General features: G+C 38.0%; 1 protein-coding gene across 6 annotated transcripts in view; it reads right to left on the bottom strand.

Moving 5' to 3' along the window:
* Positions 1 to 20,369, bottom strand: part of ROBO1 (roundabout guidance receptor 1) — a 740,954-nt gene that overhangs the window by 11,581 nt on the left and 709,004 nt on the right. For 5 of the 6 annotated variants that reach the window (XM_063347718.1, XM_063347745.1, XM_063347728.1 and 2 more), the window contains 8 exons: positions 19,536 to 19,578; positions 15,684 to 15,838; positions 11,964 to 12,299; positions 9,402 to 9,509; positions 6,567 to 6,711; positions 6,000 to 6,251; positions 2,206 to 2,615; positions 252 to 404 (listed from right to left, as the gene is read on the bottom strand). In XM_063347718.1, the coding sequence (XP_063203788.1) occupies positions 252 to 404; positions 2,206 to 2,615; positions 6,000 to 6,251; positions 6,567 to 6,711; positions 9,402 to 9,509; positions 11,964 to 12,299; positions 15,684 to 15,838; positions 19,536 to 19,578 (1,602 nt within the window). The remainder of the gene's footprint in view (positions 1 to 251; positions 405 to 2,205; positions 2,616 to 5,999; positions 6,252 to 6,566; positions 6,712 to 9,401; positions 9,510 to 11,963; positions 12,300 to 15,683; positions 15,839 to 19,535; positions 19,579 to 20,369) is intronic. The other variant, XM_063347736.1, reaches the window with a different exon arrangement.

A 20,369-nucleotide genomic window follows, 5' to 3' on the forward strand; every position in this document is an offset into this window, starting at 1 on the left:
ATGACAGTAATTAGCCGATTAGGACACTACAGAAAACAGGTGCAAGGCTCTGGAGTGGCAGCATCAATGTACAGTATTAAGGAACTCTGGCATTTAAAATGATTAATCTGTTCAGTGTGTTTAGCAACAGGAAACACAAATCACCGAATTCTGAAACATAATGTTATCTCTGTGGAAAAATTTCACACACACACACTGAATGCATATTTAGAAAGGTTCACTGACGTTTTCACCCGTTTCAGTGGACTCACCATCTGTGTAGACTTCTCTGCGCAGATGTCCTGGCTGGTGTTTTTGCTTTTTGGCAGGTCGGACCTTCTGTATTACAACAGCACTCATGTTGCTGTCGGTAGACACGGGGCTGGTGGGTCTAGGACAGTGTGATGCATGAAAATGTCTACGGCCTGGAAATTGTTACAGAACAATAGCTATTATTTTTCTTATCTAAAATGAGACGTTTCACACTTTCTCTTTTTTCACATCAGAATGACCTAGCTATACAAAACCTGAAAATGCACTGTTGGAACAGTAATAAAGCTCATCCTTCCTGTAATCAGTTTTAGAGAGAGCCGTAACTAAATCGAAGCATTTGGTATCCTATCAGTAGACAGGCTGGCTTAGTTGCACAGAAATTATCCAACTGGACAGTAGCTGGTAGCTCCTGCCCCAGGAAGCTGAACACCATTGGCACTCAGGCACAGGCAGGCTTCTTGCCTTCCAGAAACAACAAAACATTTCACTTTCAGAAGGGTTTTCATCTCCCCTAACTCAGGCGGCATGAGGCCACCCATGCCGTAGCAGGTCTCGGGTACAGATGGCCTCTCCATCTCTTTGAGTGAATTACCAGGAGTGCGTCAGGGATGTACGACTGGGATTTTATCACAGCTTAATCGCTGATAAGAAGCGTCACATTTTTAGGCTGTGCAGTCAGGTACGGGTAACATAAATACATAAAAATGACTGCATAACATGAACTTGACTGTTGTAAAATTATTTACCTGTAATAGGAACAGGATGTAAAAACATCTTTTCTAAATATATAAATTTACACACAGATAGACACAAAAATTTATATGAATGTATATGTAGAAAATGGATAAAATCCTGGTCCTGTGGGTACGAATGGGAGTTTTGCCACCTACTTCAATCGGCCAGGATTTCATCCAGAATTACTAAATTACCTCCCCTCTCACTCTTCATGATGAACAGCTGTGTTGAAATGAAACAAAGGACTGTTAACTGGGAGAGGATATCAGAAATGGGAGGAAGGCTGCAAATCAGTGGAGTCAGGGTGGACACAGTTGAGACAGAGTACCTCTTCTCCAGGTTTGGCAGTTTAATAGGATTGATTGGCAAAACATTCATGGATCTGCTTAAAACCTGCATCCTACCCTGTGGTATTCTTCTCTCTTAGCTGAACTATATACAATATCCATTGGGCCTAGTTACTGAGCAGGTGACCGATTACCTGTATACACCCAGTGTTACTAGTAACCAGTATGTTGTAAAACACTAAACATTTTAGCATATTTCATATGTCCAGTGGTGATTCACGAGAAAAAAAAGTAAGAAACATATGCATAAGGCCATACTGCATATTCATAATCTATATTCTAAACTGCAACCAGTAACAGCTCTCAAATTATGTATTCAACACAAACCCAGTTCCTCTCAATAATACAACAGTAAGAGCGTGAACAGCGGTCTTCAAAAGGTAACAACAAAATATAGAATGGAAAACAAATACATTACAATATTTTTTCAAATCCAGGGCAAATATGACTCTAAAGGTTTACTATTTATTTGGACATTTCAATACAGAGGGATTAGATCTCTCATGAAGAGTGACTGAAAACACTGGGAGCCTTATACTAAGAAAAGAATACAATTCTGTAATCCTTCCCCCCCCCCGCTCCCTGATTAAATGCTGTGTGGAAATCCACCAGCAGGGCTGAGGAGACAGGCAATAATCAATGAGACAAAAAAACTAGGAAATACTTATGAAAAACAGTGTAGAGCACCAATTTTTTTTTATCTGTTTAACCAAAACTCCTTTTCTGACTCTTCCACTAGCGTACATTGACCCTCACTCCTGAATTTCTAAACATTGTAAGGACAAGAATAATCCAGGAAGCAGCTGTGGATAAATACATTTCACAATGGCCATCTTTTTTTCTTCTCCCATCAAACAAAGGACAAACTCACCTCCTGCTGCATCCTGCATTTGACGCCTGGCTACTTTCAGGCCAGCGTATTCTGCAGCTGCTGCAACAGCCTGTGCAAAATCTGCATCGGTAAAAAATGACCCATCTGAAGAGCTAACGCTAGACCGCCCGCTTGAGATGTTATCTTCTTCGGAGGCTGAACCCCAGCCATTGATCATGGACCCTGTTACAGAGCTCTCCAAATCCCCAACGCTGGAGGCAGGTGTCTGCTCAAGGCCTCGCAAAAGGAGCCTTCTGTTCTGCATCTTGGCAACCTCTATGTCTGCCTCATCCTCTTCCTCTTCCGGGGCGTCAGTATCCATATCAGAGACCAAGGGCCCTGAGATATATCCATAGGTATGTGGTGGGGAGATAGGCCTTGGAGGGGGTGGAGGACTCACAGGTTGACGTCTGCATAAAAATACAAGGGTAAGAAGAGTTGAAGTCACATAACACAGTCAGAGAAAATAACAGATTGATGAAAATATCTGTTTCCCAACAAGCTTGACTTGCCTTTTTAAATCAACAGAATTCATATCTGAAAGGTTCATGGTTGGTTGCTTTTTTTTAGTTTTTATTTTTGCTGTAAATCAGAACTGACTGACAGCTATGTAGTTGGAAATCTACCACAAAGAAATCGGATTTTTTAATATGGTTCCTTTATCACTGTTTTTAATGAAAATTGCCTTATTTTGCAAAAAGCTGTTAATTTTTCCTAAACCAGCACATGTACAGCTAGGCAAAGAGGTGGTTACAGTTCATGTGACTATTTAAAAAAATTATTTGTGCACCCTTGGGAGTATGAACAAAAGAAGCATCTGTATATTGCTCCAGTAGCTGGAAATTATCGATGTCAACAGATGCCTCTATCCAAACAGATTGCTCCAAAAGCATTATCTTCCTTCCTCCCACCCCAGTGATTCAGAAGGATATGAAAAGAGATACTGTAATTTAATTATTTTTTACATTGGCCTAGGTGATAATATAAAGAAAGAATTCCCTACTGTAATATTAGTTCTAGGTCTCAAGGATACCAAAATGCATACAGATGTATGGGTTAATTTATTTTGAAGTTAAATCATCAGTACTGGTGTCTCCAGCTTAAAGAGACAAAGTATCAGGTATCATTAGATCAAAGCAAAGGTCAGTTAGGGATATATACCCAATAATCATTTAATAACCTTCCCTCCCCCCAAATCCCAGAAGCCATTGCTGCATGGGAACCTATACCTGACTTTGACTAGAGACCTTGCCCAATAAGGTTTTACTGCCTTAATTTAAAGCTCCTCTGACAACTGTCCTTGTAATATGTTTGCCAGTCTTCGTATTCTCTAGGTTTTGGTATTAGGAGACAGGCAACTGGTTACAAAATACGCTACAGTTCTTGAAAATACAGCTGGTCTGACAACCTTTAAGCATAAGCTAATTGAGAGCAGCTGATTCATGGGCATACAGAATTAACAATACTTCATTCACTTTATCTGATGCAGTGGTTCTCGCTGTAACAGTGACATTGTCTCCTATCTCAGCTCTCGCTTTAACATTGACATCATCTGCTATCTCACCAAATCTTTCTTTTTTTCTCTGCTTGCTTGCTCGCTCTTCCAGAGCACAGATTTGTATTTCATTTTGCTATACTTCTAGCAAGCTGACTGAACACAGAAATATTACAGTACACCATCACCACCAGAATCATATTCTAGATGCCTGGTTCGGATCGGAAACTGAGATAATATTCAGCACAACTACAAGTAAAGCTAATAAAAAGTATGATAAATAGTATTTTAAACATTATTTTCACTAAAAACCCACCATTTACAACCCCCCCCCCAAAACAATACAGATAAATGCCACTCAAAATGTATTCTTAATTGGAAACTACTGTCACACCATATTCCAAACAGAAACTCCCCTTCCAGAATGGGCTACAGCTGTTGAGCACAGTACATCTAACTCCTAAATAGCAATGCCATGGGTCATATCAATGGTGTTAGATGGAAAAGGTAGTCAGACAAGCTTTACAAATGAAGTAAATAGAATTCTGTGAATCTTTTTTAACTGATGAGATGGATGTACCAAAAAAGAAAAGAAACAATGTTTGAAAAAGGAAGATAAAATAGACAAATGTAGTCACTAACAGTTCTAAGACCTTCAGCAAAGCTAGACTTAATCATTGTAGGAAGAACAAAATAAAAAACATTTTATTTTTTCAGTCCACTCAATGAGTAAGGTGGACGCCCTAGGAGCTTAAATTGGAACGTCCTTCCAGATACTTCTGCTACTACTTTTGATGACATTTATGGTGACTAGCCAGGAGTCTTTGTGTTGAGCAAACCTTCTGCTTTCCAGGCAGTTGCTGGCTGGTTGTGCATGTTTTCATATATCTGTTCCAATGTCTACTCCATTCTGTATGTCAGTACGCATCTCCCACTCTCCAGAACATGGTAGCTGAGGTTCTGGAAAGTCACTCACAACACATCACTCACTTAGTATTTCCCTTTTCCATTAGCGTCCAGCTAGTTTAACCTCTAAATAAGCCATAAAACTTAAGTAATTAAAATGAACACTTCTGTGCCTTGACATAGCAGGGCCAATGGAAATTACAGGAAAAAAATTATTAACCAACTACTAATAAAAAGAGTGTAAAGGATCATGAAGACAGATGAAGAGAAAAAGATACAGAGTACAAGAACTGTTACCGTAAAGAACAAAGAAAACAAAACAAGGCAGATCAAGTAGAAGTGGGGAAGAAAAGCAAAAGCAGATATAGGCCCTTTAAAAAAAAAAGTTTAACAACTACTGATTACTTAAAAAAGGGAAACATAAAAATGAACTAACTTTTCAAAAAACATTCCGGAAAATGCATCCATAAATGTCCAGTAAACTACATTAATAAAATCAAAGTTCTACAGTCTAGTCGTCAAGATCAAATTCATTTCATCATAATAGGCCTGCATTTCAATAAAAATAGAAAGTATGACTAGAATGTTGCAGGTAAGATTGTATATTTGTGGTAATAAACAATATCTGCAAACCACTGAGGAAAAAAAAATAATAAAAGAAATATAATTTGGGATGGAAAAAGCTGTGCCTTCTTAACAAAAAGTAAGACACGTAAGCATCATACATAAAAAGCCTCATTCAGAATTCACTGTTCTATGAAAGAGGAGCTGTGAGAGTGTATATGCAAAATAGTTTGTACTAAAAGCAACTCCGAGAAGAAACAAAATTTCCCCATAACAAATATCTATCTTTATTAATGTTGGTCATTCCTTTAAATAAGGGTAGGTGGAAATGTTAAGAAAATTTTGCAAGCAATAATTTCCTCTATTAGGATTTATGAGAAGAGGAAAATCTATAGGTTATATAAATTATATATTTATATATATTCATACATATTGGTGACAAGTTAATTGCACAGTTACTGTGAAATAATGCATGCTATTTTATGGTAATAATGCAGTAAATCTATTGGAAACAATGGAACTGTAATTATATGGTAAGCTGTGTTAACGATACCACTTTAATATCCCGATGACTGTGAATTTAACTTCTGTCAGCATCGTACATACCGTAAAGTGATATACTGCATTTCTTTCCACGGTATAATAATAAAGCAACTTAATTACTTATTTCTTAGGTTACAAATAGTTATAGCATCCTGGATTAGAAATTAAATATTAACAGAATAAATATCATGGGGAAAATCTTGGCCTCACTGAATTCAACAGGAATTTTCAGTGGGGCCAGGATGACTATTGTCAGATGTCTTTCGCTACGTTTGCATTGACACACCTCCGGTCAGGTTGGTGTTGTATGTGTCCCAGATCCTCCTGACAGTCCTGTAACATGGGCTGGAGTTCTTCCTGGGGAGAGGGGGTGAGAGTGGCAGTTGACTGATGGCTATAGGAGACAGCGGCTGGAGAGGAAGCTGCTCCTCGGACAGGTGGAGTAGGACCTCGCTCATCTTCTTCCTCTTCTTCTAGCTCATCCTGCTGCAGATACATCCTTGCAGGTGGGACAGGACAAGGAATTTCTTGGTCATAGCTAAAATTAATTTTTTAAGAAAATAAGGACTTAATTTTTTACTGTGTAATTAGCTTATCTGATACATGCATAAATAGCCCAGAAAAAAGTCATTACTACATGTGCTCTTGAAAACAGCTTAGTAAGGATATACTGAGTGGATGCACACCACTGTCAGTAGGTGATCTCTCTAAATAGCTGCACTACAGCTAGTTGAGGAACACCAACTGAAGAACAGCACTGAAGGAAGGTCTCACTGCCAGCTTGTAGGGCAAATTACAGTTCAATTAACTAGTGATTAAAGTGAGAAATGGACGATGTATTCATCTTTCTTACCTTTCATCCACTGAAAGACTGTAATCTTCACTATTGCTATGGGGAGGTGGATGTGCTGGAGGGGGTGGAAGAAGATCTGCCCAGTTCATGCCAGCTTGCTTGGGAGCCTTTGGGGTTCGAGCACCCTTCTTGTGCCCTTGACTCCCTATGAAAAAAAACCCAATACTTACTTGCAATGCTTTTAAGCATCTCCTCACCACTACGCTTTGAAAAACAAAATAACTGCAGTCCCTCCCAGATCCTCTTGAATTCTCTGGAAATAGACCGTTGTGCTGAGCTGGAATAAACTGGCATTCCTCCTTTTTACGCCAATTTGTAATTGTAGCTTCTGTGTAGAATTACTCTACATTTTAAAGCAGTTGAATTTAACCAGAAACTTTACATAACATGGAAAAAGCACATGGGATACAAAACTTGAATTGTTAATAAATAGCCAAAATGCGATAAAACCATAAATGAATTTTACAAGCAATGTCATTAACAGTGAGCTTCCTACTTCTATTAATTACATTATAGATTATCATCTAAAACAAATGAGCTGTAGACATATTTTCTAAAGTGCCTTTATACTATTTAATTGCTGGAACCTAAATACAATATGATACAGATATGATCTATTAAAGTTCCACTGTTGCATTAAGTCACTGAATATATGTAATTTGTACTTGTCCACTGAAACGTTTTAGGCACAATGAAATTACTAGTTTTAGTCTAAATGGCAGGTGCAGTTGAAAATAATTGCTAGAAGAACTAAAATAACAGAAAAAAGAAGAAAGAAGATCAATGAAGTATGGCACAAATGTTTTCAACTACTATTACTGGAAATTATAGCTCATAATAGAACAATGCAGCTTTAACAGTTCCAATAACTTTGAATAAGACTAATTATTCAGGTGGTCTTGAATTTTAACTTGGGATATGGCTATGATCAGAATTGACTCTACCATTGTTCCTCAGTATATATTTTTATCCTGCTTTGTTATTGTTACTTCTTTAATTGTAGATAAAATCACCGTATTTTTGAGCATGTTTTAGAATCCTTTGCATTTCTCTCTTCAACCGAAGCATGGTTTTATATTGCCAAAGTTGAGCCTTACACGCTTGATTAAATATGTTGCAGTGAGATTTAGGAAGCTTGTTTTTTTCTCTTCCGCTGTCTCAGATTTTCCATTCTTATGGGCAGTAATTCTGCTCATTATTGTCCTACATTAGCTGCCAGATAAAAGTATGTTTTAGCTATGTACAACTAATTTTTCTGGTATCTCAGTATGTCAAGCAAGACCTCAGCTATCCCAAGGCGACCATCATTTTCCTTCTCCACCCTGAGCACCACGATATATATGAGGTTCAGCACAATTAATTTATTACTCTGGTCACCTTGCTTCATTCCTGCTGGAGTCCTTGGTATAGGACTATAAATTTTTAGCGTTATGAATAACCATAATAGGTATCAGCATGGAGAATGCCACCTTCCCATTTTTAATTTGGATAGGTTCATACCCTCGAAATGTTTCATGCTGAATTTCAGGTCTTAACATCTTTGAGCACAGGCTCAGCACCACATCCCGATGTTGTCGACCTGGGAGTAGGCAAAAGGCTGGCTCCCAGACAAACACTCCTGAGCAGTTGGGAGAATCAGGAGCCATGCTTACCTTACCCCAGCCACTGAGAATTCAGGTCACCCAAAGGCACAGCAGACTCACCTACATGTTCATGCCTCTGCTGTGCCTCAGTCATCTCAGTTAAAATCGAGTGCAAGTTAGGACTAAGGCAACCAGGCTAGCAAAGGCAACAGCAGAACACAAGGTGAAAACAAAAGCCTCAGTCTTGATTAGAAGATGTAAAGTCCAGGGAGATGGTGACTGTGACCATAACTCATCCTGTAATTGGCTTGATCTAAATAAACATAGGCTAAGTGTCAGACCTATAGGAAAGCCTGTGTGTAGTTTCTGGTTTAGCTGCGAAGACTTCACACACCTCTACAGAAATCATAGCTGAAAGGGAACAGGTTGTACCAATATGAGAAGAAATAACTTTTGAATTAAGCCATATTCTGTGGTTCCAAAGCACTGAGTGCAATTTCAGGGCCCTGGTCAGCATCCTTCGGCACGAAAAGCTGCCTTACTTCAAGATTTTTACAAAGGATGTTTAGATATTTTGCACAGGAGATGCTGATGAGAAAATTTAACTTCTGTTATCTACTGACTACATTTGAAAGATGTGCAGGAGTGGTTTTGACATATAGCCACTGAAATCTGTAAAAATTATATTTATGCATGCATGCTTTTTTACTCAATGGGTTTAGTTTAAAAAATGAAAAATTTCTTAAAGCAGTTCTGTTAGGTGTCACTCAAATGTTCTTGTGTCTTGAGCCCATTCATGAATAAGGTTGTTTGGGGTGAGTAGACCCAAAAGATGGAAAAGAAGTCAGTAAAGTACCAAGAAGATAATACTTTTTTTTTTTTTTTTTGGGTGGGGGGGTGGGCAGGACATAGCTGAAAAGGAATTTCTGTGACTTGTCCATCTGGAGACCATAATATTAACCAGTAGGGCATCAATATTAGGAAGTTCAACTTCTAATCGATTTCATGACTTTCACAATTTTGGACAATCAATTAATCAATTGACATTTAGATGGCACTAAGCAGCCATGAAGATGCAACAGAAATACAGGCTCCTATTGGGCCAGTTTTTATTTTAACATCCCTGTGCTGTATTATTGTCAGTGGGTTCCTCCCCATCCCTTCTGCAAGTCCAGTAACTAGTGCTAACTACGACTAGAGCATCCAAACACCAAAAAACCCTAAGGCTTGGTAAATGCTGTAGATTACTCACCAGATGTACTACTGCCTCTGTCCGAGCTGTTGTAGGATCCACCTGTATTCTGGTCATATGACTGGTTGTAGGGAATAGTTGGAGCAATGTTGTCATTTACCCGGTAATCTGCAAGTTTAATAGTATAGTTAATGCCACCCTTCAGAAACACATCTACTTTTATATACCTGCTTTATAACACAAAATAAGATCTCCCCAACATAGTGAGAAATAAATAAACTCATTTTTGAAAGGAAAATCATCCTACAATCATATTTTATTTTTATCTTGTCTCTAATTGTAAGTGTAACGAAAATCACGGGAATTTAGTAGCTCCACAGCAAAAATGAAATCCTATGCACAGCATTGTCACATTGCTCTCTGCCAACGATTAAGTCTCAATGGATATATACACGACCTGTGTGAGCATTTTGCATGCGAATAGACTGTCACCTTGATTGATTTTCCATGGTCTCTGCTTAATTTACGCATGCAGGGCAGCCAGTGGACTACGGTAACTATTTTTTATATTTCAGAGGTGACGAACCCACGTAGGAGTCAGTCCAGTAGTACAAGGGCTGAATGATCTGCCGTAGCAACAATGCAGCTCCACCGAATTGGGTTTACAACAGAAGAGGTCTTTGTTTAATGCCTGCTGGCTCCAAGGAGATTTCTATTTATATCGGGTCATGCAGGTTCTAGCTACAGGCAGGGCCTTTTTTCGCTAATGGCTATTACCGTAACTTCCTTCTCCAGTTCCAAAGCACTTGATATACGTATGTTACTTTTAAATCTAGATTTGGCAACCAGATCTGTAAAACTTTATCAGAAGTAAAATACTCATCTGACAAAACAGTACTCTCATGCCAAAAAGGAATAATAATTTATAGAGAACAGAAAGCAGCTGAGTTACTCTTCATACAGCAAATAAAACTGCGTCATAAACAGAACCACTGGACATAAAGTAGTAACAATGAAGCACAGCATGTAACTCATCAAAATGGTTATTTCCCATCACAAAAGCTATAGGTATAATCATCAGCAAGATGGTTTTGACTTAGGAAATGAGAAAACCAAGATCAGAATAGTGACTCATAAAACAGCAAATCAAAACAAAAATAAACAAAACTAAGAATCAGTCCCCATCTGCTGCAGAAATGTTTGTGATAATGTAAGCATGGGAAAAAGAGCAAAATGATAAATTCCACACCAGAGTGTATTCTGTAATAGTTTCTCAGCCTAGTTGCATTCCAGAGACCACGCTGAAGCCCTACATACCGCATATGTTTACACAGAGGATAAACAGTAAATCAACACTCTGAAATATGTATATATGACTGTCAGCAGACAATGCTTTAAGGGGGCCTTTCCACACTACAATATGCTAGAGAATACGCAGCTGTAATATACACAGTTTGAAAGATGCAGTATCTTCCAGGGCATAAAAATCAAACATGTTTTAATTCCAAAACAGATATGTAATACACAGTCCATGAAAGAAAACATAATTACAAAAAAAATACAGCTTTCACCCTCTAGGAAGGAGCTACAAAAATTGAATTTTCTTTTGACATGTTTATGTCAAGGGAAGGTGTCATATTTTATATTGCCCTTTGAACTCCTCTGTGAGTAGATGGGTCCAGTAGAGAAATCAACATTCCTGTAATGAAACGTATCTTTTTACTGGATAACTTAGCACTACGCGATCACTTGAGTTACAACAATCCATGCAAAAAGTTCCAAGTTAGAATGGGTCCAGTTCCTAGGGATACTGTTTTGCAAATCAGGTTATTAAAAGAGGTTGCATGGTAGCCTGGAGGACTAGCAAGAAATCACATACCTATTTCTTCCAACTCCCACACATTATATTAAAGAAACATGCCCTCCAGGCCACAAAAGTACATTCTGATGTTTCCCGTTAACACTGAAATCAATTTATTTTTAGCTTCTGGATCCACAGACTTCAGTCAGGGTAACAAAGGAATTTAGTTTCCAAAACTGTGTGTGGTAGCATTGCCCCTCAATATGTGAATCGAAGGCTTGCTAGGAACAAGTCTAAAATGAATTGGATTGCTCCACTTGTGTCCCCAGTGTACAACACAATACAATTTTACAGAGTTTGATATGCAGAATTTCATTCGTTTACATGAACATGTAGATTTAATTAGTCTCCATCCACGACTGGGAAGAGTGGGTTGACCTATTTAAAATTTAAGGTAGAGTATAATGTGACTACCATGCATCTGGCTTATGAATAAAATATCTGGCCTCTGTCCTAACCAATCCCTTAACTACTGTTAAATTTAAATTAATCGCAAATCCATAGGAAACGTATTTTATTTAACTCTTTTCTGAAGATACAGCTTGTTATTTCTTATAATAAATTCAATATCTGAAGGTTATTGTGGTGCTAATTAACTTTCCGACACTGCTAACTGTGGATTTCTAAACCTAAAGAGGGTGAAGTCTAAAAGCACCACAGAAGTCTATAATTGCTGAACCTGAAAGCTTTAGACTCCCAGCACCAGAAGGTCAAAAATCTTCTGATGCCTAAAGAGGAGAAACAAGCTAAAAGCTCTTCACCTTTGTTTAATTTGTTTTGCTCCATAATGTTGTACTGTATGGGTGCAACCTCTTGCTTTTGCTGAACAGAGGGTTTCCAGTGTTTCTCATTCGTATCCCCGCTGCCATTGTTAACATTATTGCTGATATTTGACTGGATGAGTTGAGTGGTGGCATAAGGAGTGGGCTGCCCAGGCTGGCTGACAAATCTTCCGTCCTTTAGATTTGGACTATTGAAGGTTTTCATCTCATTCATTTTGTTGCTGAGGTCCACGTCACCATATACAGTTGACTCAGGCAACATCAGGTTTGTTTGCTTGTTGTCCAGCTGATTGTTGTAATTTGCTATACAATCGGCTAACCACAGAGGAAAGAAAAAAGAAAAGGTCATTCTGTTCGCTTACACTGTACTTTCAATGAAATTCCCTTTAAAAATGTTTTAGTGCATAACTATATGGCTTGCATCCATGAAGCAGAGATATTGTAATTAACTAAATAATTTACGGAATATTATTTACCTTATAAGCTACTGCTTCAAAAGTAGAGTTCACTGTTTTGATTCACTGTAAATCCAGACCTTCCGAATTGTATATACAATGACTTACCTTGATGGGCTTTTTCTACAGTGGCCATCTAAACATTTACATTTTTAGACATTATTCTCAAAGCAGTGTAGATATTCAATCCGTAACTGTGATTAAAATACTTTGCATTCAAAGGAAAAATCAACCAAAGGCTAATAATGTGAAAAACTAAACATGACAGTCATCTCATGTCAATATAGAATGAACAGCATTTAGACTCTTTTGTAGTCGCGATAAGAAAAAGAGATACAACAGATTTTCATAAAGCAGACTGAAAAATGAATACACATAACAGAATTAACGAGAAACAGTACAATGCGAAAGGTAACTCAGTACCCAGTAGCAAGACTTTATTTGATCATTGTTTCCTTGTACAGTCTTATATTTTGGTTTGAATCAAGAAGACAGGAAAGCACTCTGGAATTTTTGCTAATTATTAGTTGCTTTGGATATTGCAAAATAAGTAATATCATGGTAATACCATTGTCCTGTATGCTGAATATATATCACATAGACAGCATGAATTCATTCTTCTAATAGTTATTGAATCATGAGATCACCACTTATTGCATAGGGTAAATCAGACTTGTACTGATTTTCTGTCCGCTTCTGTGTGAACCAGCGTGTCTGCCTCTCCCCGTACCCTTGCTGCTACATGGCAGCAGCTCCACACACTTTTTTTCCTCTCCATATCCAGTTCACCGGAAGAATATGGAATGGAGTAGCACAGTCTGTGGGTCGGCAGTTAGAAGGCTGAGTGAAACCAGCATTCAATGATCATTAAGCAAAAATTCTCATTTGCCAGCTGATTAATGCATCAGTAATTACATAACAATCACCAGGAATAGTTTTCCTCTTTTAAAAGATGTGGTATTTATGCTAATGTGTTTGATTCAAAACCTGAAGTCCATTACCTGTGGCCACAATTAACTTACTGGAGAGGGTGCCAAGAAAAGCTAAGTACAGAATTCACAATTTGACCATTATACTAAATGAAATAACTACCAAATATAGAGGATGTTCAATTTCAAAAGTATTCCCTAATACACACATCTTTTTTGAGAAATATTTACTGAAAAAGAGAAATAAAATACTACTTTAGGAAGAAAACCACCGATCCACATTTTCAGTGATTAAGAAGCAGTATCACAACATGCCACATACAGCTTATCATTGCACATTTCATGTCCCCCAGCTTGTGTTTTTTGAAGGTTTTACTGTTTGATATATTTTTCTTTCTTATGTGAGCTGTCATTTATTGCTTCACATTCTTCAACTTCTTGATTTCTACTTTTTAAATGTTTTCATTTCTGCTTTTTCTCTCACCTACTGAAACCATGCTAGTCTTTCCGCCTTTCCAAGTCTATTGTATTATATTGGGCAATTATATATCCAGCATATTCTTCATTCCTAAGACCTCAACGCTTTTCTATAATATCCTTGTGGAGTCACTTATGGCATACTTTTTTACCTCCTTCCATTTTCAGTGACATCTGGTTAGTGTGTAGGGCAATATAATCGATACAGTATATGCAGTAGGTACAGTAGGTGCACTTTTTTACATAGACGCATTCGAATTCCTCATACAAAGCACTTAAGCAAAACCGGTTTGCCTATATAACAGAAGATTTATTCCACTAGATTTTTTTATAGCATCTACTTTTAGAACAACCTGTTCCCATTCCGTAGACTTGGAAGAAAGTACTATACTTAAAAGAAATTAAAAATGCACAGTTACTTAGCATATTCACAGCTATAGAGGGGATATCCAACTCCGCTGCTTCAGAGCCTTAGCCAAGCCCAAGCTGACATAATTAAGAATATTTGCCAGATTTTCCAGGACAGAAGAAACCACTATGAACATCCTGTCTGACCCTCAAGCTCCTAAGCTCTACTTGAAAGGAAGGAATCACTTTGCAACACAACCAAGCTTAATATAACAGCTAAATTAAGAAAGAATCCACTGCACCTCATGACGAGATGTTATAATAGTTTACAACCCTCAAAAATGTGCATTCTCTTCCTTTTCTGAATTTGTTAAGTTTCAGTTACCAGACCTGGGTATGTCCATACTTGCCACAATAAAGTATCTCTGTATAAGAAGTCTTTTTACATAGACATTTGTGGACATGACATCCTCGGGCACGGTAAAACACAATTCTCTAATGTTAAAATCTCTCACCTTCCTCTGAAGCACCTGGCACTGGTCATTGTCAGACAGCAAATTGCAGGAGATGAATTACCACCATCACATTATGGCTAGTTTCACATTAATTACAGGAGGTAATGCTGTTGTGCACGTATGCAACTTCACTATAGGTAATCTACTCCCTCTTTGAAATGCTGGGAAATGCTACTAGCAAAAATCACCTAAAGATGCTGGCAGTGGAAAAGACTCACTTTCATTCCCCACCAGTAACACAAACTGGGTTAAAATGAAAGGAAACTGAGGTCCATTTATAACAAAACATGCAAAAATTAGCCCTTCCAGACATATTTTCTAACTGTGTTCCCATGGAACTCACCAGGTTTTCTTCAAGAGCACTCCGAGTCCTGCCCAAACTCCCGGGAACTACCACTTAACCTAACATTTCATAATTGCTTTTAGAGTGTGAAGTTAACTTTTTTATCCACACACCCTGAACAGAAAAACAGCTCTCCAATTTTGTACAGAACGGCACCCAAAGGGAGGTTTTAAATGTGCCAAAGTAGACTGACTGTCTTGCAAGTACTGTAGCAATGTTTTATTTCTTGCTTCCCATCACACCCAAACCAGAAGGAAAATCTCACTAGTGTTGTTTTGCTACTTCTCCTCCAGCCACGCAACAAGGATGTACAGAACAACCTAAAAATGACCTTATCTGCCCTTTTTCAGATGCTGAAACGTATTAGTTTAGTGTGACTTTGGGTAACACTGAACTTTGCAGGGGTTCCTTCAGCCTACGTCTCACCACAACTATCCAAAGGGGACTGAAAAAAGGGATCAAAAAAGGGATCAAAAAAGGGACCAAAAGCATAATCACGACATAGAGGAGAAACTATATTAAGTCTAAATGCATTCGAGATAAAATCACAAACAAACCTGTATGCTCTCTCAGGTATTAAAAGTATATATTCTGTAAAGAAGATTCCTTAGCAAGGTAGAAACATATCTAACCTGGTCGACTGTACGTCGTAAGGTTGCTATCACTGTTTCCGTTGCCAGAGGTGCAGCAGTTGATGGAGCAGTCATTGTGATTGTTCCCTGTGTTAGGCCAAGTATCTGCTAGCCATGGCTGAGTGGCCGGTTCACTGATGTTTAGGAGTCCTGGCCTTTAAAAACAAAGCTTGGTCATTTCAAAAATTAAACAAAAGCATTTTCACATTGCAATTATATTCTTCTCAAAAGGTTAGATATTACAAAATAATATCACAAATTTAAAGGCTTGAGAGTTGGAAAATACAGCCTGAATCAATTATTTAAAGGTTTCTGGTCGCCTGTATAACCTGTTCTTTGCTAAGACACTCTGAAGTGAACAGCCAAGGACAGCATCAGTTCAGTTTGCTGAACTACACGTATACGCTGGTGTGCAACCTTTACCTGTCACTTTGGGTTTGGCTTTGGGGTTTTTTTTCGTTGGTTTCTTTTTTTTTCTGTGAAGGTTGTACTTTTATTGTTCTGCTCCTTCCCCCTTTCTTAAAGAACGCAAGGTAAAAAAGGGGAAACTGGCAAGTCAAACAAACAAAAAATTCACACATGGAAGTGAGATGGATATGGGGAAATAAGAGCAGAGTTTAAATGTGAATACTCCCAAATTCTTGGTGATAGTACCACTGTAGAGGATCAAAGGGAACAGCAGATTAGAGAAACCTCTGTCCCTTGGGAGCATTTGGATCTCACTAAGCATACTGAGTGTGCGATACAGCTCTGTTAATGAGAAAGCCACTCGCTTAATCTTCATGTGGGTGGAACAGCAGCAGCTCCTAAGCAAGTTTAAAGTATCCGGGAATACTCAACACCTTTAAAAATATCCAGACATCAATGCTGCATATTGGCTGCATTCGGAAAAGTGTGCTTCTGACATCAGCAGAAAGAATAGCATTCCTTGGTTTCCAAGTTGCTGAATTTTTTTTGTGAGCGCGAAAAATGCCCTGATGAATGTTTTGTAGAATAGTTGGAGCCTCTTCAGTTTTCACACGAACAATGCAATGGCATGTTATAAAGTCCCATGTAAGTAGCACCCCCTAACAACTTAAAATTGCCTTTGAAACCAAGGTGCTTTTAAAAATAGATAATTTTAGCCACTGTCATATATATATATAAAAATATATATAAAAAAAGGAACACAGTCTCCTTCATCACAGGATTTAACAAGCAACTTTCCATTTGAAATAGTGCAGAAACTAGTCTCCATAATATTAGATGTGATGCTCTTCAAAAATAAAATATGCTAATCCTCTTAAACCGCAAGTCGAGACTACAAACTGCATGCAGTTAGTTGTGGGGGATACAGTCTGTCAGTGCCACAGGCTTAAGTCATAGCCTTAGAATGACATTTAAGAGATCTATACACATACATGCATATATCTTTCTGTACTGCATATGTCATATGACAATTTACCATGGGAGGTGATGAGGCTTGTCTTACTGTCAGGCTAATATACCAGCCAATACACATACACTAAACAAGCATTTTTTGTGAAACTGAAATAAACGTACAGCTACGTAGTCCTGTGAGGAGGCCAGTTGATTTGAAATACCCTGCTTTTTTCCCTACCGCTCCGCTCTTACAATGAAAGTACACCTCAAGGCATTTGTAGGAGACAAAGCCTTCCAGAATATTTCAGCACGTTCAAGACCTGTGTCCTAGGTTTTTGGAGAGAGAGTTAAAGGTCCTAAATTTGCTTCTAAAATTTACTTTGCATGCACACCTGCTGTCATGTAAGAAATGTGGTGTGAGGTATATAAGTAGGGGAAAACTGTATTAATTGGAGCCATTTAGGTGGAACTGTAAGCAAGAGATGTTTGCACTACAGCTCCGTACAGGCATGATTGGAGATTGTAATTTCCAAAGACCCTTAACCCTTGCAGCAAATTCATTGAATCCTTGAATTACTGTACTGGGTCTGGGGTAGGCAGAGCAAGTGGCTGTGTGGCTGCCTAGCTGCTGGCTGGACCCAATCCACCACGACCACCATTACTTGAATCTCGTCTAGAAAAGGGACTGCCAGAGAAACGGGTCATTTTTCAACATCATAGACATGGGGATTATGTTGAAATATATCGCTGTGACATTTTGAGTTCTGAATAATGATTTAACACTCTCACGTAACTGCACTTGGCAAAAGTGCTAAACCCCTCCAAAACATTGCAAATACAATTTAAGGAAGTGCAAACCTTGAGTTCGGAAATCAGAGTAAAGGTTTCATATGTAAAAATAACACTTTTTTTATATATATTGCAGAAGTATGTTTCATATTTGACAAAATACAGTACATTATACATTCTGTAAATGGTATATATGCAAGTGAACAAAAGAAGCAGGGATGTTAACACCTTGAATTAATTATACTGCTATATTGTGGCACTGATCCTTAAAACTAGGACAGTAAAAAATGATGCTGCTTCACTAGCAGTACCAAAATGACTGTATACGATGTAGACACTTCTGGGTTCATTTCTGTCCTCTGAGTCTATGTGAGTGTGCTTTGTCTGGCTTGTGCTATGGGAAGAGCGAGAAAGCACAGTGGCACAAAGAACACAAAGGATGTTAACTGCGTATCTTTTTGAACATCCTTGTCAGGGAAAGAGAGGGTTCATCTCTGTCCGCTCTTATTTTCTCACTATCCTGGGGTGAAGGCAGCAACCCAGTTGATTTACAGATTTGTCCATTCAAAAAAATCACATGGTAACCATTCTAGAGGTTTTCCTCCATGGTTTTATGGCTACGACAACACAGCAGCGCACAGAGCTGGACACAGATATCTGAAATTGCTCTTAATGTGCAATAGGTTCAGCAGCAGCAGCAGCAGAGTAGCCTCGCCTCTGCACAGCACTCAACTAGACTGGGAACATTTAATTTTATGCCTAAGCTTTACCATTACCAAATTTTTGTACGGTCTTGCAAATTAGGAATCACAAGATGCCACTTGTGAAACAGGAATTAATATAGGAATTTATCGCCCAGCTGCTCTCTGAGATCTCAGAGTTTATTTCAGCATCACGCCAAATCTTTAACTGAGATGCTTGAATGTGACCTAGAAAAAAAAAAAGGTGTGCTACTAAAGTGACACTGCTGTGACCTGCCTTTGTGCTAAAACAGTTTTTTTGCCTCCTGAAGAAAACTCCACCTCTACACAGGAAATGTAAAATGTAAATTACTGTTTTGTCCACTGCCATTCATTAAGCGTAAACCCAGTAAACGTGTTTTAGTTAAATCCTCAATCTGAAATGGGCTAGGTTCTCAAAGCGGGGGGCTTTACATTTAAAACCTACCTGTTTCCCCCTCCTTCACTGCCCCGTCTCTTCCAAAGTGATGCTTTAACTGTTTTGCATTCACAGCAAGATTTTTTCTTAAAAAGTCACCTTATAGGCCGTTTATGTCTTTGGCAATTTTTTCCAATAAACGTTTTCTTTCTTTGTAGTATTTGTGAACCAGCTATATTTCTTAATCTTCATAAATGCCACGACTTAATTACTTTTACGCCCTTAATAAACTGGTAAACCAGTCTTTATTTTGAAGTTTAAGTGCTCCCTCTGCTGCTCATTTTTTGAGATGCAGTTTTTACAGGGTAACAAAGCTGGAAATATTACGACTCATTTTCTGGAAATCAACCTAAAAAATCAGACCATATATCCTCCTTCCCAACAGAAAAACATACGGCCAAAATGTACAAGTTAATATAATAAATTAAAACATATCGCTGCAATTGACTATTCTACTATCACTTACAAGGACAATTGTACTCCTAGCATCCTTAAATTTAGTTACACACAATTTATAGCTTTAAAAATAAAGCACATAATTACCTGCCTCCACTGCTTACGGCCTCTCCTCCTCTCTGATACGTTACTGAAACAGTTAAAGATAAGAAAAGGAAATAATTTAAAAATCATAAAAGACTCCTTAAATAGCAATATTGAATTTGCCTTTGTTTCATTTTAGCTAAGACAATAAACGTGCATTGTTTATACATTAATTCTGAGTCTCATTCTGCAAGCTACTCCTTTAAAGGCAAGTTTATACATAATACTCGTGTTGCTTGATAACTGCTAGTCTTAGCTCCAACAAAGCTTTCTATTTCAGTTCTGTTCTGAAAAACACACACAAACACGTGTATCGCTAAAGAAAGCAGGAAGCCATACATCAGGTTGAGCTTATCCTTAACATAACTCTGCTGACTTCAGTGGAGTTACCCTGTGGAAGAATTTAGGTCATATATTTATTTCATGAATGGCTAGATGTTAAAGCTTTCCTCTACCTTATTATTTTCGTAAGATTAAAGAGGTATCACGATTCTCTAACAGACCTTATTTCCAATGTAAACAATGGCTCATTACAGCTGAACCTACTGCAAAAACACATGCTCTTTCTGAATGTTACTGCCCTGTACTCATGGAACAGGCACACTCTAAAAGTCCACTGGAGCTTCACATTTTATAACATTTTACAATTGGATTTATTAATGATACTTTTTAATCTAAAAAAAATAAATGAATAAATCTTGGTAAAAAAATGTCTGGCAGAAAGAATACTTCCTAAATTAGAAGGAACAATTTTGCTAGCATTTCAGAAGCATTACACAATAACAAAGTGGATGTCCACATGCATTTATTTGTCGGCATGAATTGCATACCCTTCAC

This window comes from Chroicocephalus ridibundus, chromosome 1 (assembly GCF_963924245.1).
Source record: "Chroicocephalus ridibundus chromosome 1, bChrRid1.1, whole genome shotgun sequence".
NCBI lineage: Eukaryota > Metazoa > Chordata > Aves > Charadriiformes > Laridae > Chroicocephalus > Chroicocephalus ridibundus.